This window comes from Epinephelus fuscoguttatus, linkage group LG17 (assembly GCF_011397635.1).
Source record: "Epinephelus fuscoguttatus linkage group LG17, E.fuscoguttatus.final_Chr_v1".
In the NCBI taxonomy this organism is placed as follows: domain Eukaryota; kingdom Metazoa; phylum Chordata; class Actinopteri; order Perciformes; family Serranidae; genus Epinephelus; species Epinephelus fuscoguttatus.
The window spans coordinates 19696019-19723897 of NC_064768.1; the positions used below are offsets into that span (position 1 = coordinate 19696019).

General features: G+C 42.4%; 1 protein-coding gene across 1 annotated transcript; it reads left to right on the forward strand.

Annotated features, from left to right (window-relative positions):
• Positions 1-4608: 4608 nt before the first annotated feature.
• chrna11 (cholinergic receptor, nicotinic, alpha 11) lies at positions 4609-27639 on the forward strand. The gene is made up of 10 exons (XM_049603173.1): positions 4609-4851; positions 7823-7962; positions 8383-8427; positions 8732-8841; positions 9017-9096; positions 11456-11623; positions 11710-11904; positions 16684-16770; positions 19257-19366; positions 21349-27639. Exons 1-10 carry the CDS (start codon positions 4800-4802, stop codon positions 22084-22086), a joined length of 1725 nt encoding a protein of 574 aa, XP_049459130.1. The 5' UTR covers positions 4609-4799; the 3' UTR covers positions 22087-27639.
• Positions 27640-27879: the final 240 nt, after the last annotated feature.

Sequence of the window (27879 nt, forward strand, 5' to 3'; positions counted from 1 at the left end):
GAAGTCACTGTGCCAGCCAAGAAAAAGTCTGGCACATAACCCGCTATAAAACAACTTGTCATCTTTACACTTATACATTTTTTTTTTTTTTGTACAGAAGACATACCAAATTAATCAGTGAGTTTTATAGGTGCTGGTCGGTGGGTTTATTACCTCTGAACAGAACCAGGCCAGCTGTGTCCCCCTCTTTTTGTCTTTATGCTAAGCTTGTCTTATGACCGTAGCTTCATATTTAGGTAATGAACAGACATGAGAGGCTCAAGGTTACATTAGCTGCCACTAGCACAACACATCTGGATGCTGAATCAAGTTGCACTGTGGGTAACAGAACACTGATCTGGAGTAAAAAAAAACCTAACATATGTGGTTCTGCCTATCCAAAATGTTACAGAGTTCTAATGTTAAATGGGGTAGGGTACTCTTAAAGGGACAGTTCACCCCAAAATCAAAGATACATGTTTCCTCTTACCTGTAGTGCTATTTATCAGTCTAGATTGTTTTGGGGTGAGTTGCCAAATGCTGGAGATATCGTTCTTAGAGATGTCTGCCTTCTCTTGGATATAATGGAATAAGATCGCTCGACTTGTGCTGATCAAAGTGAAATATACATCTAAACAACTCAACAGCAATGTCTCTTTCCAGAAATAATGACCTGGTTACTCAAGATAATCCACAGACCTTGTTGTGAGCAGTTTCATGCAGGAACTACTTTCTGTATACTGAACTACACCTACCAACAGTGCTGGGAGGGTAATTTCTAAAATGTTTTCCACTACAGATTAGTGGATACATACACCAAGTCCTTACAGCAAGCAAGCATCGCTCTCTGTCCACGCTGAATCTTTTAAATATGCACTTCTATTATATAACATAAACAAACCACGTCGGCTACTTATCAGCTTTGTGCTTGCGTGGAGACTTAACTGCAGAAACCTAAATAAGTTGGCAGCTGGCTGGAAGGAGGTTGTACGGGAGCTGAAAGGTTTCTGGTAAATGACCATCACTAATAACAACCTGCTTGCCATTTGCTGTATTGTATGCCACTTCCAGTAAATATAACAACACACTGTCTGTTTAAAATAGTACAAACATTGAAACATAGAAGGTGCCCACACATCTTTTAAATGAGTTTAAATGTGTAGATAATTCCTCGATTCAGCCTCATTCATTCACTGCTATACTTACTTTACGTTACTTGTATAACCATTACTCCCTGTTAGTATGTATTTTTACATCTCCACTGACCAGTGGATAGTTGGTCAAGACCCCTGGGGATCATGTTCCTTTATGACAGACGTCATGGCGTCAGAAGTGCTAGGCTTACTGATGAATGGACAAATTAGACTAATTTTAGTTGGCCCAAGGTTAAGTTAAATGTGTCTAGGCACCATTTTAGGTAATAGTATACGTGCCACCATCCTATATAAGCTGTGTCTCTCTCTGTTCACAGTCATCACATAGCTTCTGCATGTAGCCATGTTGATCCGAGCTCGTAATTAAACGTGCATTAAGAAAGAACTCCGTGATCGGCCTCATCCTTGAATTCTCCCGATCACCACAGAAACACCTACTCTCACTCCCCAACCCTGCCCGACAACCATCACTGCACAGACACAAGCGTACATCAGCTCATTCACGAGAAACACATTTTCAGTCCTGAAGTTTTCATATTCTGCCACTTGGTTATAGATTTCCCTGTTGGACATTGACAAAAAACAGACATTATTTTGTGGTGGTATGATTGTGTCAGTCAATAACGCCACGGGACAGCATCAGCATCAGTTTGAAACGCCACCAGATGATAACGCCATTTAAGAAACTGGAAAAGTCCATATAGGAGGGGTGAGAGGGGTGGCAGAGAGTCCAACAACACCGGACTTTCACCCAGAAGCCCAGTGTTCCCTTCATGTATGAATGTAGAGCCAAACCATGAAGCTTTTATTGCACAAGGACATAAACGGAAATACGAGGTGTTTTATTTTGAAGAGAATGCATCTAACAGAAACTGTACATTTCCTGTAAAATAGGAAGTGTATTTTGAAAAGACACAATGCACGTAAAAAGTGTAAATTGACACAGTGTCCCAGAACATCTACAAGAGATGCACCCAGGATACCAAACACATAGTACATAGATGTGAAAATCCACTGACCAAGTGGCGATATGTGATGAGTTGGGAGTAAGAAGGTGTTGGAACAAGAGACTCATACTCATACTGACAACGTGAGATGTAAACAATGTCTTTGGCAGATCTGTAGCATTAGCTAACTAGCAGAAAACACTTCCTTCAAGGCAACGAGACAGTTGGCGGGTTTAGTTTGGTCGAAAGAAAATAGTTCCTACATGAAACTGCTCACAACAAGGTGTGGATTATTTTGAGTAACCGGTTCATGATTTCTGGAAAGAGACATTGCATTATATCCACTGTATTCAAGAGACAGCAGACATCTCTATGGCTGATATCTCCAACAATCGTCGACTCACCCCAGAACAATCCAGAGTAATAAATAGCGCTACACAGGTAAGAGGAAAATATGTATTTTTGATTTGGGGGTGAACTGTCCCTTTTAGATTTCACAGCATCAGATTTTACTGGATAATAGTCTACTTTGGTGCAGCTGCTCCAGGGCTTTCTGGGGCGGATATAATTGTCTACTAGAAGAGAACTTCATCTACTCAACTCCATTCAAGACAAAAAAGGTCCAGTCTGACAAACCAGACGTCACAGGCGAGTGGATGTATGTGGCGGTTCTGTCGATAACAGCCTATTAAGTGGAGGGGACGTGTCAGCGTAGGAGAAGGCCTAATCCAATCAGCAGAGTAATTAAAAACACACAGCACAGCAGCCCTGATGGCTGATGGCTGCATTGTCAGGGATGGCATTCAGCATTTAGCACAGAGAGGGCTAAGCTGTGGTCATGCCAGGTCAGAGCGATGGCCATCACAATCAGCATCAGCAACATCAGAATAAAAACAGCAAGAGTGCAGAGAGTGATCTGCAGCACATTATTGTCCACAGCCCTCACTCGTCCTCCTCCAGCTCTCATCATCACTGCTATGCCTTTAACCCACACACTGCTCAGTGTTTTCATTCATCCGAATGTATTGTTTTCTAATTAGCCTCTTTATGGCATTGGCTCTCATCATCTTCTCGTTTCATTTAGCTCAGTTTCCTCCTCGTTAATTAACACCCTCACCTCACTCCTCCTGCCAGTGTCTCTGAGCTCCAGCCAGCATGCAGTTGGGAAACAAACCACCAGATGTCACCCACGCCTCACTGCCTCCAATCTGTATTTTTATGAAGCCTAATGAATTTTGTTTTTGGCACTGTGTCACATTGGTGCTTGGCGCATAACAGCACAAGGCTCTTTTTTTCTTTCTTTCCTTCACGAGATGAACTCAAAGTCAATTTTGCACACATTTAAGCAGCAATATTGGACGCAGCAACAGGATGCTTCTCTGATGATACACTGCTGATGCACATTGTATGTCCTCGCTCCACGCTTGATGCAGTTTTCTCAGCTTTAAGCGGTGACTTAGCCATCCTTCTTTTCGCCTCCGAGGGCCACTCTCCATCCTCTGTGTGCAGCCGAGCATGAATCTGTAGCTGGGGAGCGCTCTGGATGTGTGACAGGCTGCCTAGGAGAGGGGTAATTCCGAAGGGCAGTAGAAGTAATAGGGTAATCTATTATACAGTCCAACTCTTTCTTCCTCCTCCCTTGCTCCCCTCCTCCCTCCTCACTCTCCCTCTCTCCCAGTCTTTAGGTTTCTCGCTGCCTCTGCCCTTGCATCAGCATTTCGTGAGGACAAATGAGAAGTAGAGTTTAACTATGCACATTCCCGATGCCCTCCTGCAGAGCCCAGCACTTTTGCAATTAAACTGGAGTCCATCTGCCCCTATGATTCAAAGCTCACCCCCTGCTGAGAGGGGGCACCACACACACACACACACGCACAGAGTCCAGCAGTGCGTGACTGGAACCACTGTGGTGTGTCATCATATGTGCAACCAGCTGCCATATATTTTTGATACATGTCGTGCTGCACATATCAACCAGCCATAAAACACACAGTGTGAGGGTTTTAAACAGTGATCAATATTTTATAGTTTCCCTTTTTGCATTAAAATAGAGAAATGGTTGAAAATAGAGATTTATTTTTCGCAATATTTTTGATGACATGCCTGTTTTTGTGTTCAGTTTGTGCACAAACAAAAGCACATCTAAAACCCTTTCCCTTTAGCTACTTTTCCACTTTTTTATTTCCCCATTTTCCTTTTTTCATTATCACACTTAGTCAGTCAATTCTCCATTAGTGTTTAAAATTGTCCGCATCATCTGTTCCTGTTGTCTTTAGAAAGGTCAACTCATGGCGACAGACCAATTAAAACCTCTCCCTCCTCCACCTCCTGCTCTATCCTCAACCCCTTTCACCCCCATCACTGACATTTTTCTCTCCCCATTTTAGTCCCACCTCCCAGAGAGACAAGGAGACACAGAGAGAGAGAGAGAGAGAGAGAGAGAGAGAGAGAGAGAGAGAGAGAGAGCACAGCCACCATCTCCTCCTCCTCCTCCTCCTCTTCCTCCCTCTCTCAGCTCCCCTCTCTTCCAGCACACACTCACACTCCTTCTCTCCGATGCCGACTGGATGCAGACCGGGGGATTTCCAGCAGCTTCCTGAGTCTGTCCTCCCTCTCCTCCTTCCCCTCCTCCTCCTCCTCCTCCTCCTCCTCCTCCTTCTTCAACATCCGGAGCGTCTCCTCTTCTGCCTCCTCTTTTCTCCTGCTCCTCACCACCAGGATGTGGCACTCGGTGGCTCTGCTCCTCTCTGGATTCTCTGCGTTGATCCACGGTGAGCCTGAACACCTCTCTCTCTGTCTTTCATTCTGTTTTCGGGGATCAGAATTGCAGCAGCTGCACTTTAGTCTCAAAGTGTGATTTGATAGGGATTCAGGAGCTGGGAGTTGATTTTGTTGATGGTTAATCTGTGAAAATATGCTGGAATAAGATTTTAAAATAGAGGAGAAAAGACTGGGAGAAGAAAAGTGAGAATTTGGCTCACCTGTTTGCTCTCTTGTTTACATCCCTGAGTTTTTATTTTTCTGGATATACATGCTGAGTTGACCCAGGGGTTTGGATGCCTGTACATGAGATGTTTAAACAGGCAGACTGATTATGTGCAGCGAGGCAGATGACAGAAACAGTGTATAGAAGAATCTGGGCAATCATAACATTTCATCGCTTTTCCTCCCTCATTCCTCGCAAGCCTCTCTCTGTCCAAATCTGTGTGAATGACAGGGGATCTTGCCCCCCGCAGAAAACAGGTCACAGATCAATTGAATTGCACGTATAGATCGTCTCTTCCATCTTGCCTCCCTGTTGTGTTGTGGACGCGTCACTGCAGCCGAGCTGACTGGGCTCCAAGCAGCAGAAGTGAGTATAAAGGCTGACAGTTGATGACAGAGCCGAGAGGAGAGTGGGTGAACTTTCCCTACAGGCAGAAGTGCCAGAAGTGAAATGTTTTTCTGTTTGTGTTTTTCGAGAGTGAGATTTTTCTGCCAGAAAGTCCAGCAAAGAAAAGACAAGAGGACATAAAGGCAAAAGTTTCAGACTATGCTCCTGCATACGCTGTAGTGGAGGAAACATCCAGGGCTTTTTCATCACTCTGCCTGGAAAGAACCCATCTTCTAATACATACATGGACATTTCTGCAACTGCTCCACTGGGGCTCAAACCTGTTATGTTCTTAAACTCTTTAAATACGCTCCAACGTGAGAAACAAAACAAATCTTCCACACTGTTTGGCAATCTCTCACATAAAGTATGTCCTGCATCTGCTTTTCCAGCACTTTATTGGGGTTATATAACACCAGACTGAGCGAAATTTTCGAATACAAGACCCCATTTTTTAATTGCTTCACTATTGCACCAACTGGAGAAACATCACTTCATAATGATTCCCTGTGCTCCAGCATGGTATACATGATAGGTTTAGAAACAGCAGAATCTCAAATAGAATACTGAATAAAATACAGGAGTTTGAAATAAGCTTGGCTGTGTTATGATGGACCCACTGATGGGAAACAAAGAGGACGATACAGTAACACAACATCCTTTACATTTTAAATTGGTCTGCACATTTGTGGGTCACATTAGAGTCTGCTTACACTCCCTCCATGCCCATTCAATTAGTCCATCAATATCTCTTCTGTGAGCATTTCAAACTAACCTAATTATTCATTCATTAGTGCCAATTATCCCCTGATTAGGTTTTCCACTATTTCTAATTAGATTACATTTTGTTTGCTGACTGTTGTGCGCGCTCTTCTTGAACCTTTCTCCTGCTTTCTTTCTGTATTTTTTCATATTAAAGGAAGACTTCAACCTACAAAATGATTATTAGTATATCAGTTACATACCCTGTATTACGCAGAGTTCATGAAGAAGACTTTGTTTTTCTCACATGGCTCCACGATGAACAAAGAACCCAAAGACGTAGTAAAAGAGGTCCGCATTTAACAATGGCAATACCATCTCAAACCATCCGTTTACGAACTCTCACACAACTCGTGCACTATGATCCAAGTCTCCCGTACACTCAGCGCTTCCAAGATACATGTGTTTTTGCTAAACCTTTACTATTTAAGCTTTGAGGCGGCTGTGCCTCATGAGGTTAAGCAAATTATTCACCAATTAAAAGATCAGCGGTTCGAACTCAGGCTCCTTCAGTCCACATGTCGTAGTGTCCTCGGGCAAGATACTGAACCCCAAATTGCTCCCGATGGTGGTGTGTGAGTTTGCATGAATGGCTATTTGAGTAGCAGTTGCCATTTTGTATGGTAGCCTCGGCCAACAGTGTGTAAATATGTGTGAATGGGTGAATCTGACATGTAGTGTAAAAGCAAGTCCAGGTCCATTTACTATTTAAAACACTTTCACATAAACAGTCTCACACATGGACAAGTGGTGCGCCACGGCAACTCAGTGGAATGCATGAGCGGAGTTCAAACGAATGCGTTTGCCCAGGTTTACTTCTCTCATGCTGAGGTGTGTTGAATTGTATGGTTTTGGAGAAAATGCATGTGTTTGGGAAGTACTGAGCATATGACTGGATAAATGAGACTTGGATTATACTGCACAAGTTGTTTAAGAGTAACATTTGCTTCAATTCGTCAAAAATGGTCTCAGTTGTTTGAATTCTTCATTCCGCATGGAGGCATGCAAAAGCAACAAAGTTTCTGCCCGAACTCAACACAACACAGGATGAGTAATTAATACACAAGTTCATCATTTTGTGAGAGAAGTATTCCTTTAATGTTAAATATTTTAATGTAACTAAGGAGCGGGACCGTCTCTTCCATATTTCATTTGTGAAACTATAAAAGTCAAGTTAAGTGTGACGAATGGTGATAAAAGAAAATCATTTTATCATTTCTGCTAATTTCATCATTAAATCCTGCTTCTCTCGCTTTTCTCCATCGCTCCTCTTTTTAGTCTTGTTCCTCGGGTATTTATAGATAAGGAAGTTCAGTTCCTGAGGGCTGAATCTTCTGATTTGATCAGCAACATTTTTTTTTCTATTTTCAGCATCAGTTCCTGCCTGCCTGTACTCCCACCCAGACGTATCATTTGATTCCATAGTGAGGTTTTTGTCGAAGGTTTTCCTTAAAAGTTGATGTTATTTTTATCGACTTCACAGGGAACACACACTTGATCTGTCTTTAAGGGCTTTATAGATGACCTTAACTTCAACATACAGAGGTTTTTCATGGTGTGGAGTGTGTCTTGTTTTCACAGATTTTAATATGTTTCTGCCTCTCCAGTGTCACTGCAGGGTCCTCACCAGAGGAACCTGCTGAAGAACCTCCTGAAGGACTACAACCGGATGGAGCGGCCGGTGGGCAACGACTCCCACCCTCTCACCGTTGTCTTCTCCCTTAGCATGATACAGATCATGGACGTGGTAGGTGTCTACAGGCGCAGTTGTTTTCAACCTGATGTTCATCATCACCAGTCGGCTGTCAGATTTTAAAATATAAAATCATGTTTTTAGTCCAGGTGATGAAGCTTTTTTTGTTGGAGAACAATAAGCATTCGCAGTCTCTAGTTTTGTTTTGTTAATCAATATGAAAAGCAGCCTGAAAAAAGAGGATTAAAATCATCGTGTTGGTGCCAAGATAGGCATTATATATATATTTATGCCTGCAGCAGTGAGATTATTATAATTAACAATGATAATAGCAGTGATAATGAGAGGCTTTTGTAATACTTGTGGCTTTGGAGGAGAAATTGTGTCTTTTCTGTAATCTTGAATATGGATGCAAAGTCATATTCTACTCTTTGTGATTTACAGAGAAATAAGAATATTTTAAATGTTTTGCAGGATGAGAAGAACCAGGTGCTCACCTCTAACATGTGGCTACGGATGGTAAGGACCCCTGAGATATTCAATTCAATTCATGATAATGAATTTGCTGCTGTTATGGGTTAAAATCATTTATCTAAACTAGTTTACACAACCTTCAACATGTGAATTAAAGTCCTGACTCCCAATCTGTTAATCTAATGATATCTTTAAAATGTATTTAGAGGAAAGTGAAGCTGTTCTCCAGAAACAGCTCATCTTTTTAAACAGTAAAGAAATATTTTGTAAAAGAGTAATAGTTTGCTGAAATGATATTTAGAGATAAAGTAGCTTGCCTGTGCAGACTGTATCTGTGTGTGTGTTTAAGAGTTGGTTCGACCACTATCTCCAGTGGAACCAGAGTGAACATCCTGGAGTGAAAAACCTCCGCTTCACCACCGACCAGGTCTGGACACCAGACATTCTGCTCTACAACAGGTAAAACACGCATAAACACCTCAACGCGCGCGCACACACACACACACACACACACACACAGACACACAGACACACAGACACACACACACACACACACACACACACACACACACACCTCATCCATAAATATTTGATTCCAACAAGTAGTGTCACTGCCTCCCCTGTCCTTCCTCAGTGCAGATGACGACTTTGACTCCACCTTTAAGACCAATGTCCTGGTGAACTCCAGCGGCTATGCCGAGTATCTGCCTCCAGGTGAGTCTCGCCTTTTCCTTTATTCATTCATTCATTGTCTCACTATTGTCTATCCCGTTCTCCCTTTCCTATCACTTCCTCATCTCCCTATGGTGCAGCGGCAGAATCTCATTATGCAATCTCTGCATGCCTCTACCGTTTGTACATTTAATATTAATATTTTATTGGTATAAAACAGCATCCCTGGTTACTGGCTGGTTACAGATACCCAGCGCTGTGAGTAACACCTATAAATAGGAGATGCTTGCTTCCTCAGTTTGCTGTTTTAGCCCGAACGCAAGACCCAAGCAAGTGTGAAAGTAGTGGCTCCCCTGGGTTTCCACGGGTCTTTACCTTGTATTTTCTCAGTGGTTTCTTTATACACCAGATTACAGCCGGCTGAGATTGAATCCTTAGTGTAAGAGGGGGCTGAGTTGAAATGACCCTCTGAAGTAAAAGTCGAGGGCTGTGAGCTCAGAAAGCCACTCTATCAATTCTATTCAGCAGCCATGTTTATTAATAGGCTGCTGCTGAATGTAAATACAGCTCCTTAATGCTGCGATTTGGATCAGAGCCAATTAGGGAAAGAATAAAAAGATTGAGCTCTGCTCTGGGAGAATGAGGAGGAGAGGTTTTTACGACAAAACAGGATGAGAAAGAGAGCAGGGAGAGATGGAGTAAATGTAAAAATGAAGATGAGAAAAAGCAGCAAACCAGCTTTTTCTGACTCCCTCACACGAGCTTGGTTGCAATTTCTGAGGTCTTTTTGGGCTGTTACTGCCAGTAAATAAAAGGCAACAGGTCTGTGGGTGGCAGGCATGGAGCAGGAGCTTGACACACGGTAAATAATTCAAAGGCGGAGGATCTCAGGTGTCTGCTGCACACTATCATTTGCAGGAAAACCTCTCGTAGCTGCAGAGGTAAAGGTGTTATGTTTGGGTTTAACGGTGTAATGGGAGATAAGGCCTAACAGGTTTTAGCTCATATCTTCATTGGGTGACATTTGCAAATGGGGAATCTTGTCTCTGGGCCTTGTAATGCCTACCTGGGAAGCGATTTTCAGAAATGATGGAGTTTTATTTTGGAAGCCGTGCTGCATTAGAGAGAGAGAGAGAGCGAGAGAGAAAGATTATTCCAAGCTGCAGAAAAATCCAGGTGTCGTGTTTGTGAGCGTTGCTTCAAGGTTACTGGATATCTGTGAGAGGCAGGGTACAGAAATATACTGTGCAGATCAGTGGGCGGCAAATGCAGACAGAACCACTTTAACCTGATCAGTGTAATTTCAGGTTAAGTGCCTCAGAAGTTCACAACAGGAGTCATTATAAAGACATCGTCAGGGCAAGAAGCTGGTGTCAGAGCCTGGATGTAGGAGAACACGTAGGAAAATTTATAGCTGCTACTTAATTTGATGTCATTTTCGTGATCAACCTCTGCTTTGAAAGCAGCCTTCAACCTGCTAACCTCCTTTCTTTGCTTTCATTCCACTCTGAGGGCTGATTTGCATGCCGGCAGCCTCATAATGAACGGCTTTCAGGTCTGTGAGGCTTCACTGGCATGTTGGTTCTGCGTGCATCTCCACGTCTCAACGAGGCTTAATTCGTTTATTTCAGTAATTACTTTAGGAGCTGGAGTTTGTCAGCTACCCACTGTGAGGATCATTGTGATTCTTCGTTTGGGGGCTGGACACCAGTCTGCGAGTGTGTGTCTTTATGATTATGTGCTCACGCTGGCCTAGGCATATGCATGTGAGTGCATTTATTCAGCATAATAAAAGTGGTAATCAGATTAAGGCACGGTGCACAATCTCATTTTTCAGTGTCACTGTTGTTCCCTTCTATTGCCGAGGCTTCGCTAACAGCTGTGTGTGCAGGCAGAGCGCAGAAACAGCATTTGTTTGCAGGAGAGAATATCTGAAACCTGCGGGTGACAACGCTGCTGCCAAGTTTTTTTTCTTTTTACACACATTTCTTTGATGGGAGGTTGTTTCCAATCTAGACTTTGATTTCACTTCTCCAGCCCCCAAACTCAATTTCAAAATAGTAAACTCTCTGCACAATGTTAATAAAAATCCTATTGCAGTGCGCACTCTTGGACGTGTTGCAGCACATTTCACAGCGTTTCTATATAAAAATGTCAGGTGTTTGAGTTCAGAACTCAGTCCTTGGCGCTGGGTGGATATGAAATGAATGAATGATTCCTTCTGACAAGCAACTTGATATTCAGGACAGGTTCTCCGCACAATACAAGTGGCCCTCTGGGTAATCTATCCCTTGTCACCTCTGTCCAGAAAACTTCAGGGGCCAATGTTGTCATTTAATCAATGGACGGTGAAGCTTTAACCCTCTGCGGCCGGGTCTTTGTCTTCTTTTGTCTCTTTCAGGAATCTTTATGAGCACATGCAACGTGGACGTTCGCTGGTTCCCTTTTGACATCCAGAAGTGTGAGCTGAAGTTTGGATCTTGGACGTACGATGGCTGGCTGCTGGACCTTCAGATGAATGATGCCGACATCTCAGGGTACATGCCCAATGGAGAGTGGGACTTAATAGGTGAGTGACCCCCTGCATGGTATGCTCATCAAAAACATCCAGCTGCAGGGCAGCTGAGTTGATTTCTCTCTGTCCCTGCTCCTCAGGGGTTCCCGGCACCAAAAACGAGGTCTTCTATGATTGTTGTAAGGAGCCTTATCCGGATGTGACGTTTGTCGTGACAATACGGCGACGGACGCTATACTACGCCCTGAACCTGCTCATCCCCTGTGTGCTGCTGTCTTCAATGACCCTGCTCATCTTTGTGCTGCCAGCTGACTCTGGGGAGAAGATCTCACTGGGTGAGTGGATTGAAAAGAGCAGTGATGGAGGAAATAGATGGACAAGGCCGTTGTAGTGGAGCAAAAGGACACCAGAAGTAGGAATATTTTAGGTATCAATTTTTAACTGGATTGTGCACACAGCGAGGTGCAGATGCAAGGATATCAAAATCAAAAGACACAATGTTTCTGACCACGAGCAGCCAAAAGCAGATTCTGTGTCAGTGGTCCCCTGGGCACAGACACGCAAAAGGCCCCATGATCTTAACTGCATAGGATAAAGAAACACAGTTGTTACGTATCTCTCTGGGATTGTTACGTATCTCTCTGGGATTGTTACGTATCTCTCGGGGGTTGTTACGTATCTCTCTGGGATTGTTACGTATCTCTCTGTGGTTGTTACGTATCTCTCTGTGGTTGTCACGTATCTCTCTGGTTGTTACGTATCTCTCTGGGATTGTTACGTATCTCTCTGGGGTTGTTACGTATCTCTCTGTGGTTGTCACGTATCTCTCTGGTTGTTACGTATCTCTCTGGGGTTGTTATGTATCTCTCTGGGATTGTTACGTATCTCTCTGTGATTGTTACGTATCTCTCGGGGGTTGTTACGTATCTCTCTGGGGTTGTTACGTATCTCTCTGTGGTTGTCACGTATCTCTCTGGTTGTTACGTATCTCTCTGGGGTTGTTACGTATCTCTCTGTGGTTGTTACGTATCTCTCTGGGATTGTTACGTATCTCTCTCTGTGGTTGTTACGTATCTCTCTGTGATTGTTACGTATCTCTCTGGGGTTGTTACGTATCTCTCTGGGGTTGTTACGTATCTCTCTGTGATTGTTACGTATCTCTCTCTGTGGTTGTTACGTATCTCTCTGGGATTGTTACGTATCTCTCTGGGGTTGTTACGTATCTCTCTGGTTGTTACGTATCTCTCTGTGGTTGTCACGTATCTCTCTGGTTGTTAGGCAACTCTCTGTGGTTGTTACGTATCTCTCTGTGGTTTTGTGTCTCTTTGTAGTCATTTTGTGTGTCTTTGTGGTTGTTTTCCTCTTTTTATAGTTATAGTTGGGGGGGGCCCTGACACTTTGGGCCTGATCGGTAATCCAGCTAGTAGCATAATGATTTCATGAGTGGGCATCCGTTTTGTTTGCTCTTATGCACGTGCACAAGGATGCAGACACACAAACAACATATGAGCGATGCAATACACATTTTAGACACATTCAGAAAAAAAGACTTATAGCCAGTGAACATGAAAGTAAAAAATGCAGGTCTTTAACTTCAAAAAACAGCTTTGCAAATGGTTTGTGAGGAAGAAAACGCACTCACACCATGGGCGGATTATGAGACAAAGGTTGGTTGGTTTTTGTCTCTTTGTTATCATTTTGTGTCTGTGGTTGTTATCCTGTTTCTGTAGTTATTTTGTGTCTCGTTGCAGTTCCTTTGAATCTCTTTGTGGACTGTTTGTGGTTATTTTGAGTCTCCTCCTAGTTGATAATTTCAGTGATCATTGAGTAATTTTTTTGTTGCTGTTTTGCGTATCTTTGTAGTTGTTTTGTGTGTTTTTGTGGTAGTTTTGAGCCTCTCACTGGTGGGTATGTGTTAATTTGAATGACATTTTGCAGGTGGGGCCCCTGACACTTTGGGCCCCTGGGCCTGTGCCCGGTAGGTCCGTTCAGTAATACATCCATGACGCACACAACACAAATTTCTGTAACCACTGAGAGTAAATATGGGATTTTGTAAAACGTACTTTAACAAAGGATGAAGATAATATGGCTCCTGTGCTTCATGTCTATGGTGACTGTATAAGTCACATGACTGACTAATGGACTGAAAAAAAGGAAACAACCTCAGACATCACCCCTGGATGTTTGGTGAGATGAATAGAACTAATAGTTGTGCGACATGTTTTCATTTACATCAGCTGTAAAATCTATATACCACCTACCCATGACGTGTGCATGACCAAAACAAATCTCCAGCTTGGCGGCTCTAATGCTCCAAGGTGTGAACGTACAAGTAGCATGACTTCCTAAAACTGAGCACTGACAACAAGCAAACCTTCCTAGAATAAAGGTGGAAAAAATGAAGCAGTGGCAGTTGAAGAGTATGGGGCGGGATGAAAGAGGCAAAGGGAGCGAGGGTGTGGAGCTGAGAGAGGAGAGGGATTACAGGATGAAATAGAAAGATGAGAAATGCGAGGAGGAGGAGGAACAGAGACAGATGGGTGTGGGAAGGTAGAGAAAAGGGAAATGCAGACAGGAGGAGAATTCGAAAAGGATGAGACAGGACAGCACAAAAGAGAGAGGGAGGACTGATGAGGAAGGAAAGGTGGGAGACTTCTAAATCGCACCATAATAGGCTGGAGGAGAGAGACAGAGAGGGGAAGCAGTGGCGCCATCCAGGAGCAGCTGCAAATACATTTTAATATCTGTTTCAACCTGTTTGGAGCACAAGATGGATGACGTTCACCTCATCAGACTCCAGACAACGCAGACTCTAGATAATGTGACCTTTCCGGGGAGGGCTGAAAGGAAAAGTCGATTAATCAAATACCTGATTGACAGAAATATAAATGGCAACCTCTGATGACCGATTATTTGTTTCAGTCTATTTTAAAGTAAAATAACAAAGTCTCTAGTTTTATCTTCTCAAATGTGACAATTTGATGCTCTTTTTTTTGATTTAAGTGATTGTAAATAAAATACCTTTGGGTTTTAGACTGTGGTCAGACAAAAAAAAGCTATTGGGCTCTGTAAAATCAAAATTTCACTATTATCTGAGGCCTTATAGATTTAAAAAAAAATCAGTTATTTAAAGGAGCAGTGTGTTGGATTCAGCAGCATCTAGCGGTGAGGATTGCAGATTGTAATTAGCTGAAACTCTTCCTGTGTGCCAAGCGTAAACTCCTGGTTAGAGTTTTTTTTCCCTGTAACCTAATTATACGCAGAGGTCTCCTCCTCTCTAGAACAGATTAAGATTAAAGATTAAAGTACCACTGATTGCCACACACCTGAGTGTGTGAAATTTGTTCTCCACATTTGACCCATCCTCTGAGGGAGCGGTGAGCAGCAGCTGTGTCGTGCTTGTGAATCATGTGATGATTGACCAGGTGATTAAAACCATTGAAAACACTGAATAAAGCAGCTTCACATTACAAATGTGCTGTCTGGCTTGACGCAGACAGGCCGCTAGCCCAGCACCTGCTCATGTGTGTCCACCTTTTTTTCTTTGATTACTTAAGATCCAAGATTCAAGAGGTTTTTACCAGGAGCTGAATTATCCACAGAGGTCTCCTTCTTTACAAAACAAACAGACCAGGTGATTTAAATCAGTAAAAACCCTAAAAAAAAGCAGTTAAACATTAAATATCAGTGTTTTTCCAACACTGTTTGCCACTTTGCCGAGGGGTTGCTAACTGTGGTGGCCAAGGCAAAAACGCAAATTGCAGATGCCCCTATCTAGAGCCAGTGTCTGGCATATCCGTTCTGGGTTACTGTAGAAACCAACGAAAAAAGGCGTCCTTTAACGTCAGCATGATACGCAGTCGATTGCCGCTTAGTTTAACGGTGCCCAGCAGCGTCAGGGGGAAACGTGGCGGGGCAAGGACGAAAATTTAGGCAGCAAAAGTCCAAGTGGGGCAGGCAGGAGGGGTGGTGGTTGGGTCCAACAAACCTTGTTCCTTTTTCCTAAACCTAATCACTTTATTTTGTTGCCTAAACCCAACCATATGGGTTTGATGTTGAAGGAAAAAAAAGTCAATTTGCGGCGTTGTATTGACATAGTGTGTTTATTTTGAAAGAGATGATATGTAAACTGCAAATTTCCTGTGAAAACGGAAGTGTATTTTAAAAGAAACTGCACTTTTTTTCATATTAATCCAGTGTCTTTGTATTAGTCCAATCATTCACCACATACAACAAACTACTAATAATAAACAGATAAATGCTTCTGTCTTCTGTAAATGTCATTTGACCCATGTATGACAGATGGGATCTGAGGGAGAAGCCGCGACAGCACTGTCAGAGCATATCCTTAACCCCAATACAGGATGCATTACGCAGCATTTCTTTACAGAAAATAATGCCAGGCCTTACACACACGGCCAATTAACCTATTGATGTAATTAAGGCTAGTGAATTGATTAGGCGGAGAGAGCTTACACACTGCCTTCCAGGAAAATACTCTGTCACTATGCTTGATGGAGGACACACAGTGACCAAGTGGCTTTGCCTTTAGGGTGAGAGGAGTGTGCTTTTAAAAAGAATAAGTGTCATTTCTGAGAAAGAATAGCAGCATAAAAGAAGCATTTTTAATTTTCCTAATATCCTTAAAGGGCATTCATATTTTATCTCTCGGGCTTTACATTTAATTGAATGCACCTGTATGGCCACTGTTATGCCAACAAAGCACTCCTTAAATTCTGTCTGTTGGATGAAGTGAGACAGATAGTGTGGAGGAGGATAAATGAAGATGGAGATGAGTTTCAGTGCAGAGTGTGTAAGGTGCACGCATGCGGAGTTTGGACATCTTAAAAAAATGGCTATGTGCTGCATGGAAGTGCTTTTTGCTGTAGGGGTACAGAATGCCAAAAAGTAATTCACTGTATGAGCATTAGCTGGTCATTTAAATAAATCGAACGCGAACTCATCCCGGTTGTGACCATTAATCAAAACACCAAACACACACTAATGTAGTGTCTCACAAGGCAGTGCCACTACTCAGAGGAGGAGACAAAACCACAATATTGATTGCTCAACAAAATGTAGTTTTCACATCTGTCTGTCTCTCTCTGCAGGAATCACCGTCCTGCTGTCTCTTACTGTGTTCATGTTGCTGGTCGCAGAGATCATGCCAGCCACATCAGACTCTGTCCCTCTTATAGGTAAGGAGAGACTGTGTTTTTGTTTTCATGAGCAGGTCACATGGTGAGCAAGTTGTTTACCTGTCTAATGACATCCAATTAAAACCCACTGCTACAACATTTAATGACAGTCAATTTAAGATCAAGATGGCTTACTTGCTAGAGATTAGAGATGCAATGGTTTGATTTCATATCATGATTTTAGTGACCAAAATTAAATGTTCATTTCACCACGTTTTAATTTATTTTGGAGCATAAGCAGCCTGTCTTTGAAATGCTTGCTTGAGTGTCTACGTCACTGTAGATGAGGATAAAGGATCATAGCATCACTGGGTTTGCCTGCTGCATGCCAGTTCATTAAGGCTGAAAAAGCTAGAGTGCTGTCCCTGCCTTCCACTTCCGTCAATGTTTTCATTGACACAAAAGCAGTTTCTGAACCCATCGGCTATCGGACTAACGACGATAAGCCTCTAGGGATGATCCGGTGTAGCCAACAGATGCATGGGCCAAAACATCCTTTTTCTGTGCATCGGACATTTCAGCTAATCTCTACAAAAACAGATATCTGTATATGAATATGGCTAAATTTTAAAAAGCTAATATAAAGCTAACTTGTCATTAGAGGATAGCCGATGGGTGCCAGTGGGTTCCAAGATTACATTTCAGCCCAGGCATTGCGCCTGCCACTCAGACATTATTGGTTAATACCACTCAGACTACAAACAGAAACCAAAATGCCTGAAAACCAAAGTCTTGTCCGACTGCCTGCAAATTCTGCATATGCAGATATCTGTTAATAGAGATGACAAAACAAACCCATGTCATCTAGGAGCACGTCGCGTACTTTGGTTGACGCTAGACAATATTTACATGAGTTTTTCAAAGAGCAGCAATCAAACAAGGTTTTAAAAATTAAAATGTGAAAAGGGAATATTAACCATCTGGAATTTTATCGTGAAACTGGTAACTGTTTCACCCATAATCTGGATACCGTTTAAATATTTAAATAAGTTTCCATCTGATGGTGACAATCTTGGTCTTGAGTGTTACATATTTCACTAGTAATTAGTGTACAGTAGGAACTTGCCTCTAGTTGATCTCTGATGACCCAAAGCACAGCTTATGCTGATTGACATTAGTTTTGCAGATATTAATAAAGCAAAATACTGGATAGCTTGAGACCTGATGATGGTTCTTTATGAAAAGATCCAAAGTCATTTCAGTGTATCCTGAGGGGGGCATTAAAGCTACAGCAGGTAACTTTTTTCTAATCAAAAATAACCAAAAGGTAAATTTCTAAATAAATGTCACTATATCCTGACAGCAGTACATGAGGCAGATAATCTTAAAATGCTCCTCTGTCTCCTCATAGTGCTCCTACTGGCATTTACAAGAATCAGGAGAACAACCAATCACAGCCGAGGAGTCTCTAACGCAGCTGTCAGTCGTGTCAATCACTGCTCATTAGCTGTTGTCAAACTGTCAAACTAGGCAGCGCTGATCAAATATGAATCAAGATTCTGTTACCGCATTGCCTATTTCTCACCTCAAATGTTTTCAGAAACATATTATAGTGTACTGTTTAGCTGTACAAAGAGAGCGTTCTCTCTGGCCCGTCAGGGGTGCTTTGTTTAGGCTTGACGGTTTCCAACATGGCAGCCATGTCACAAACTTCCTCAATCTACAGATAATGGGTTCACTAAAATATGTTTCTGAGAACATTTGAGGTGATAAATAGGCAATGCGGTAACAGAATCTTGATTCATATTCAGTATCGCTACCTGGTTTGACAGTTTGACTGCAATTCACAAGCAGCGACAGACGTCTTTACAGTCTGTCCAGGATATCACACCCTCTATGACTCTCATTTTTAGATGGATAAAAACTACACATAATGAAGAATAAAATACACAGTTACAACATGCTAATACACAGTGATAGATGCTCTACCACAAAAAGACAGAACAACAAAATTAATTTTAGCCATCTGCTCGCCTTAAACTTTAATTGGCTAAATTGATTGCGGGCACACTGCTGGAAATTATATTTAGTGAGCTACAGTAAGATTGCAGCCAGAGACAGATGCAAGGCCATCTTTGCCTAAAGACACAAATCCTGGTCATTAAAAACTTCAGGAAAAAAAATGTAGAGTCATAATCACCAGAGTGCTGCTTTCAGCATAATTCTTCTTAATTAAAATAACTACCCTGATGCAGTCTTAATCTGTTTGTTGATTTTACAAACACTATGTTGCTAAGCGGGCATGTAGTGTCAGTAGCAGGTCCCAGGTTGGCACGGGGATATTTAACAAAGGATGTGTTCGTTTTGAATAAAACAGGAACATGAACATGAAAGTGTGTTTTTATGATGGCCTTGTAGCTTTTGTCTTGGTCTGTGTGCCAAATCAGAACTTGCTGTGGCTGTCAATAGGCCAGCAGAAAATGACAGAGTGTGTAAAATGACTTCAAAATGAAATATGACACTGCTCCATACTCTACTCCGCCCAGGTCAGTACTTTGCCAGTATAATGATTATCGTTGGGATGTCAGTCATCGCCACAGTGGTGGTTCTGCAGTACCATCACCACGATCCAAATGGAGGAAACATGCCGAAATGGGTGAGACTGAGCTCTTCATCATAACCTCGAGCGCATCATTGTTAAGTCCTGTTAATGGTTGGTCACCCTATCTCAGATACGATCCATTCCTATTATTAATGTCTGCCTTACATCATCATTAGTCTCATGCGCTGCCATTTTCAGTAGCATTTCATCCATCTGTCAGTGATACCTGTGCTCCTCTGCCAGTTTCCTTTCTCTTTTCATTCCCCGACTTCCTCGGCTGTGACTCATCCGGCAGTGTCAGTCTGCCTGAGCGTGTTCATCAAATGCCTCGCCACAGACTTCAACAGGAGTGCGTTTCAAAGTACTCTGGATATGTAGGCGGATTCGATTTGACTCATTCCCTCTCCTTATTTTTCTTTGCTTCTGTTCAATGCTAAAAAATGCATGAAGCCTCTTTACAAAAAAAATATTCTAATGTGAACATAACAAAAATGTGAAATGTGGAGAAGAAAGTTCTGGAATAGAAACATGACACACCAACACACAATGATATGCAGCTGGTTAAGAGGTCTACATTTATCAATATATGAACAAATCGTTTGGTTACATGAGAGTGCACATGCCGCATATATATACACGGTGAAGGACGTTCTGTTGATGAATGGCTCGTTCAGACAGTCCGACGGCCAATTAACAAGCTAATTGATGTGGTTCAGATGAGTGCATCCAACCAGCACAGTTCATAATTGCAGCCAGGACAAAAACAACATCAACAGCAGCAGCAACAGGGACTGTTACCTGGCCAGTAAACACACTCTGTGCACACTAATTGAGCAGTCATCTGGACATTAGCTTCTCATTAGATGCCAAACACCCATCTGGATGCTGTTGGGCCAATATGCCCTTTCAGGGGACGTGTAGTCTTGTTCCAAAGGAGAAAAGAGGAAGCAAGAGTAGAATAGAACAAGCTTTAAATTTGTACCAACTTGACAGCAGCTAATCTTCTTTTTATCTTAATGCTGCAGTTTACTGAGACGTTATTGCAAGATCATTACAACGGAATCTGACAGTCAATCTTCATAATTCCACAGTTTAAATTTAATGCTGTCTTTGGAAGTATCCTCTCTGCTGGAAATACAGTTTAAGCTAAAAATCTTCTTTGCCTCAGGCACTTTAACTGGGCGTCCCTGGCGAGGATCTCATACTCTACTTATACAAGTGCAGCTGCATTTTGAAAACAGGATGCAAGGTTGGAAACAGCACCGACATCAATCTGCGACAAATGAAGCTATTTGCCTGGTTTAACTGGTGTTATATGAAGGTCAAGATGTGTAGGCGGCTTTTGATGCCTGGCAGGTCTCAATGCTAAACAGCATTTTTATTATTTTCTTTTGCTTCCTTGAGTGTGTTTTTGTTCTTTTCACCCTGCTACTTCCTGTCATCCACTTTCATTATTACACATTTCAGCTTCCAGAGGTGTAGACTCAAGTCACATGACTTGAACTCAAGTCAGACTCAAATTTAATGACTTTAGACTCAACTTGACAAATTCAAAAGACTTACACCTCGACTTGGACTTAAAAGGTTCAGTGTGTAGGATTAAGAGGGAAAAATCATTGTGTTTCCGTTACCTTTGAATGACTAGTGACTTTACTTGGACTTAAGCCTTTTGACCTGACAATAAGTGATACCCTCCCTCAAGCCTATAGTTTACCAATTATGTTATTTAAAAAGTGTGTCTCAAATCAAACGTTACTTACTGATTGGAAAAAAATGATACTAATGATAATTTTGTTTGCATCCAAAAACTACTTGGTGGTCTACAAAAAAATCAAATTGCAGTATCCGAAACGTGCGCGTCAAAAACTACAGATGGGGAAAACATTATGATTTGATGTAAATTATGAGTGTTTAGGACCTGAAATTCAAAGTACAGGACTTGCGATTTGACTTGGGACTTAAGTGCAAAGACTTGAGATTTACTTATGACTTGCAAACAATAACATGGTCCCACCTCTGTCATTTTCTCTCCACAGGTGCAGCTCGTCTTGCTGCAGTGGGTTGCATGGTTCTTGCGTATGAAGCGACCAGGAGAGAATGACGACCCAGAGCGGCCCCCATGTGCCCCCCACTTACGACGGTGCTCCTCTGGATCCCAGAGCGGGAGCATCCCAAACCCTCCGGATCCCACCCTCCACCCGCTGCACCCGCAGAACCTGGCCCCTCTCCAAACAGGGCCCCTCCACGCGGGGCATCCTCACCTCCACGCCCAGTCCAGCGCTAACAACAACGGGAACCTTCTTTACATGGGCTACCAGAGCATGGAGGACCCTTCAATGCTCTCAGAGCCTCTCCAGAGGAATAACATCTCTGCAGGGCCTCCGCGGGTAGCAGGAAGCCCGCCTCCACACCTTCCTTCTCAGTTCTGCAGCTCCCCACCACCTCCTACCCCTAACATGGATACTGTAGGCTGCCCCAGCACTGTTTCCAGTGGTGGGGGCTTTGGAGGTGGCCCCGGAGGTCTTGGAGGGTGCTCGACTGCGGGGATAGGAGACCCCCAGCTACAGGCCATCTTGGAGGAGGTGCGTTACATGGCAGACCGTTTCCGGGAGCAGGATGAGGCAGAGAGCATGGCCGACCAGTGGAAATTTGCAGGCGCTGTAATCGATCGTCTGTGTCTGGTGGCATTCAGTGTTTTCAACATCATATGCACCATCTCCATCCTCATGTCTGCTCCCAACTTTGTGGAAGCTATTTCAAAGGACTTTGTTTGAAAGCAAGGGGGAAAAAAGAGGAGGGGAAGCGTGAAGGAAAGGATGAGGGGAATTAAATATAGGATGAAGGATGGAGCGGGCCCGGATCCAAGGAAACCCAATTTCCAGCGGACTGTAGGCTCTGTGATTTGTGATTGTGAGGAACTTGGACATAGAAAAAAAAACAACAAATGGTTTTCTTTGCAATACATTCTGTTTTGTAACTGAAATATAGGAAGAAAACAGATGAGGAAGGGGGCACAGAGTGAAGTTAAAATGAGATAAGGGTGAGCAGGGTGCTTTATCAGATTCTTGACAAGGTGAAATGGATTGTTGTGGTTAATTCAAAGACTTTCCCCCCAAAATTAGGGGGAAGAATGAGTCAGAGAGAGAAAAAGAAAGAGATTATCAGTCCAATGCAACCTCAAGTAAGAAAGCTCTTAAAGCGAGGGAGAGATTGAGAGAGTAAGAGGGGGAAAGAGACAGGCAGACAGATAGAGTCAGATAAATAAGACAGACATTTGGCTGTTTTATTTTCCTGAGGAGGAAAGACAGTCCTTCACTCCCACATGTTGAGAACAGACTGCATCATTTAAAGTGATGTGAGGTGCAGAGGGCGGGGAGAGGAGAAAAAGACTTTTACAAGGACAGACAACAAAGACCAGTCGTGAAGGACTGAGACATCATCCCTCGTGACACTGGCAGAGTTAGGTGGAGTAAGCAGCTTGATGCTCGGATACACAATAGTGGACTGGAGATCAGGAAGCAGAGAGGAACAGAACAGGATCTCATCTATTATTCAATCACAACCGTCTAATGACCGTCAAATTGAAAGACCTTGGATAATCTTTAAGACTAATAAGCTTTTAAAAGATGAAGTCCCCTCTCCGCTCGCAAACCACTTTAAATTTCCAGGGCCTTATCTCTCTGAGACGATTGCCAATCTGCAACAATCAGCAGAGATCAAAAGCTCCTCAGCAGCGGGCACAGTGCAGTGCTTATCACGACCGGGAAACTGAATTAACCGGTCATCAACAACGCAATGGCCAGTAACTGCACCACAGTGGAAACTTGAGCCAATAATATCTCATGAAGCACTTACCTAACTGTGTCTGGCAGGTCCTAATAGACCAACAGATCTCACTGGATTTCATATTAAAGGTTTAATAACTGAAATGAGAGGTCTGGTCTTTAAAAGAACATGCAAGGTACCAAAATGGGATAAGATCAGTCAAAATCCCCAAATTTAAATGGAGAGGCAACATCCCATCACATTTTTGTCAGATCCCTTCAGGGGGTTTAAAGCTTCATCAGTGATTTCTCATGGATCTAAAATGAAATATGAGTTTTTAATGGAGCTGTATCTTCATGAAATTGAGTTCAGTTGATAAAGTGTTGATTTAAAGGGTCTTAATTCAAAGTAGAGCTTTCAGCCACAGGGCATCTGCAGAAATTGGTCCCTAATAAACAACACATGTCTTTAGTTACTTTGGGTTTGAGGGAATTTGATTTTCTTGTGTCTGCGAGCAGTTTGAATGTACGCTGAATGCAAGGGTAGGCTGGTTTAATTCATGCATCTCTATGGGTTTAAATGTTAAAATTTTCCAAAGATGTCTGTCTGACCTGACAAGGACAGAATGTATTACACAATTCATAATAAACCAACGCATTCTTATCCCAGGTCATCAAATACCGACACTTTGTTACATCCCCTGTGGGTAATAGCGATGCTGAGATACACCTCATGACGTCTGTGTATGTTTTTGTTTCAAATAAGTACCTAAGGTGTCCAAAATACACCACGTGAATGACATTAATACGTCATGGATGGACCGAATTTACTTAATGTTGCGTTAAAACAGCCCTGACTTTTGGTTTCACACTCTCCTGGATGAAAATCTGTGTTCGTTTGACTCGTCCACATCCCCTCCCTCCAGCCCTACACAGACTTTCTCGCTCTTTATACTACTGCAGTTGCTCTGAGCGTCAGATACTACAATATATTGCAAATATTGGAATTAGTTGAAGCCCAGTGCATTTCATGGAGATGCCAAAGGGTGCCTCGGTGTTTGACAACCTGGGAAAGAGAACTGGCTGGATTAACACAGAAATTACATTATGCCAAACCTCCAGTCTGTTTTTTGTTTACCTACCCCGGCTGTGTCCAACATCATTTCTGTTTTACTATAGAGTTTCTTAACCCTAACCTACAGTGGGGTGTCTGTGGCATGCAACATCTCTGTAAACATCCCACTACTCCACTGGGAATAGTGAAGCATTAGTAAGGGTGTTATTTTGGTCACAGCCCAAGGGAATAAGATAAGGATAAATCGTTCAAAATACCTAGAAGCAACTGAAATCAACCTGGAAGTACCTTCAGCAATGCCTCTCTGTATAATTCAGCAAAGGTAATTGCTGAGTCCTCCCAATGCATCACTGATTTCAAGATAATGTCACATTCTCTTTAATATGAGTTTTCAAGTGGATATAGCCATTGGAAATATATAATTTCAGGAAATAAATCTAACTATTGGATCTTTCTGTATTTGTGAAAACAGTAGTATAAATAGTAGTTTACTGCATCATGCACATATACTGTAGGTGCCCAGCCCACACACATAACATAACTGGTGAAAACAAACAAAGCACTAAACCCTGGATAAAGTGTATTTCCCTGTATTTGGGTGGCAGATACCTATGAAATGAGCAAAGCAAGCTAAGCTCACTACTCGACCATACATTCAAACTGTAAGCAGACACATTATCCCTCCTCAAAAACCAAACCACCCTAAAATGATAAGGCTGGAGTGACTGTATAATTTTTGTATTGTTAACAAATCCCAGAAAGAAAAAGTCTTTAAAACAGGTCACAAGCATGTATTTTCATTAGATTTTAAACAAAATTTAACTTGTTCACCAGAAAGCGCTGGGCATGCGAGTTTTTAGCAAAAAATGGTCAAACAGGAGTAAGTAGTGCATTTTGTGGGGACTATTTTCAGCTGCGGATTAACACACATTTGGTGCTCTAGGGAGTATTTACAACAGCAGGACTGTGTATGTAGGACTGACTCTACATAAACGAGCATTTTTAAAAATTGTAATTAAGGAATATTCAGGTGTTGTTGGATTTGCCACGGAGTGCTGCAGAAATGAGTCCAAAAACGTGGAAATGGGTTTGCACTGCGTGTTCCCTTGTCTTGAAGTCAACGGGTTTTTTGAAAAGGTTTTAACAACAAGGATTTTAACACAAGCGAGACATTGACATTTTGTTCTGTGGCATAAAATACATCAGTAAATCAATGTATCTTCATACAATAGTTTGTGTGATGAATTAGAGTCCAACGAATGAGGTTACATATTTAATGTTAAATTACTCAAGTTAGGTTTAAGCCAGTAAATTTACTGTGGTTATGTTTAGGAAAAGAAACATGGTGATGACATACCTTTAAATGACTCAAAGTTCACAAGCTAAAGTCCTGGGAAATTTTTGTTTTGTGACCCATCGACAACCTCAACCTGCCTCCTCACAGGACCGCTTCCTTCTTTACTTCCATCAGCGCATTGGTCATGTGATTGCAGCCCTCCTAAATGTGGGTTATACACAAATTACTGGCTAATGAATATGAGGGACATGTAAGAATTTTGGTGCATTCATTTTTGTAGGAAAACATAGGAACAGTGCATGAGAACAGCCTGAGTTAATTTATAGTCTGTTAGCTTTTTACTTTTTACTATGATTCGTTAACGCTTCAAAAATCATCAAAGTGTTTATTTGTGAAGATTATGTTGCTGAACAAAACTTTTCAGTATGATAAACATTTGCTTACCAAAAAGCTTACTCTCTGCAATAATCTAAAATCCAGTGGAAAAAAATCCCACTGGCTTTTTGTCAAGGGAACCAGGGTGACACTAAGGACGCATTCACACTGGCGCTATGTGGTTCGCTTTAAACGCACCCTGGTCCGCATCCACGGATAGTTCAGTTTGTTTGGAGTGGTGTGAACGCTCATTCGAACTCTGGTGCAGACCAAACGAGCGAACCCTGGTCCGCTAGAAAACTGGGGGTCTCTGTTCACTTGCAAGTGAACCCTGGTGCGGGTTGCTTACAGTGGGAAATGCAAACGGACTATTCAGCGAACCAAAGAGAGGAAGTGAACCAAAGAAAGGAAGTGATGTAGAGTGCAGTGCATTTTGGGTAGAAAAAAACAAAGCCAACAGCATGAACTGGGAGAGGCAGAGGCAAAAAAAGAAAAAGTTGGAAAATGTCTCGTGGGCAGACGTGGAACAGTGAGGAGGTGCAGGTGCTCAATGATGTATAGTCATAGGACTATGGCTGGCTGTCGGCTCAGGGGGATGGATTTCTGTTTTTGGTCCTGGCCAATCGATGAGCCGGGTTTTCTTCTTCCTCATGCTTATTTTCTTCCTGGTCAGTGGTCATTTTGGGCAATACCGCCCCCAAACGAGCAGCTGTTGTAACTGTGTGATGTTGTCCAGGCGGTTTGGTCCACTTTAAAAAGTGCAGTGTGAAAGTGAACCAAACCAAATGAAGGTGTGAAATTTTTCGTCATTCCCTGCCCAATCAAACTGAATCCCCTGGACTATCCTGGTGTGAATGCACCCTACCTCCAGGTTGGCCTACAAAAAAAAAGTCATCACTGCAGCACTCTGTTTACCAAGTGGCAACCTCCAGGGCTGGAAAATAAAGCCAACGCTAAAGTGCCAAAACTACAGTTCCTTGAATGGCCACTTGTAAAAAGTAAATCTCCACAGACATCCTTTTAAAAATGCCTAAATTTACATTAGAAATAAAGACATTTAGTACAACAAAACGTTTTGCTCTCTATATGTCCCATTCATGACAACTGCAGGCGAGGTAAAATGTTCATATAACTAGCCTGTTTAAATTTTAAGACCTAAAATTTGCATAATTAAGGGTGTGATGGCTTTGAGTGTCAGGCTGCCTACAAGGCGTCGCCACAGTCTATTAGTCAAATCAACCGCTCGCTCCTCTACACCCCCATTCTTTCGCCCAAATATGGTCACTTCTGGCTCCAAAAATCCATGATGGCCAACAACGGCCAAAATGCTGAATTGGAGGCTTCAAAATGGGAGTTCAAAAACCAACTGGTGATGTCACTGTTATTTATATACAGTCGAGGGTGTTTTCATGGGATTTGATGACAATACGAAATATACTGTATATATTATATCAACAGCTTTATCCTTTAAGAAATCCATTGAAGTTTACTCAACGCAAAGATCCAATAAGACAAAAAAGGTTTACTACATTCCTGACCTACACTGTCTCTAGTGGTTATACACATGCATTATTTCACTATGAATTGCTGCATAGACTGCAGAGACAGTTGTACAAATACTTTATCTCTACACCTCTCTTCATCTTCTGTCTCCTCTCTCTTCCTCTCTAAAGTCAAATCTCCTAGCAGGCAGAAAGTAAACTTCCTGCCAGGGGGGTTTGTTGAAGGATGTTTTCCTTCCAGCACATACTGACACCTCAACACTCACATCTGTACAGAGAATTTCTCATCCTGAAAATAAAGGAGTCTCTCTTTTTTCTACCACCTTTGGTCTGCTCCCTATCTCTCTGTGTGTTGACAGTGGCTGGCCCGACACCCAAAAAGAAGAGAAAGATGACAGAGAAAGGAGATACGGTGGGGGGGGGGAGAAAGTGCTGACGTGCAGTGAGAGCGGGACAGGGTCTTAATTGATCACTCGTTCAGGAAGGAGAGAAGGGGAGGGGATGAGATGGGAGGGAGAGGAGGGGAGGGTTAATGGAGGAAAGAGGGGGGGCAT

Bases quoted from the DNA above. Each gene is read 5' to 3' on its own strand.
- chrna11 (XM_049603173.1), top strand. From the start codon at position 4,800: ATGTGGCACTCGGTGGCTCTGCTCCTCTCTGGATTCTCTGCGTTGATC. The intron at 16,771-19,256 runs GTAAGGAGAGAC...TACTCCGCCCAG, and splicing joins AGACTCTGTCCCTCTTATAG to GTCAGTACTTTGCCAGTATA. The intron at 19,367-21,348 runs GTGAGACTGAGC...TTCTCTCCACAG, and splicing joins GAGGAAACATGCCGAAATGG to GTGCAGCTCGTCTTGCTGCA.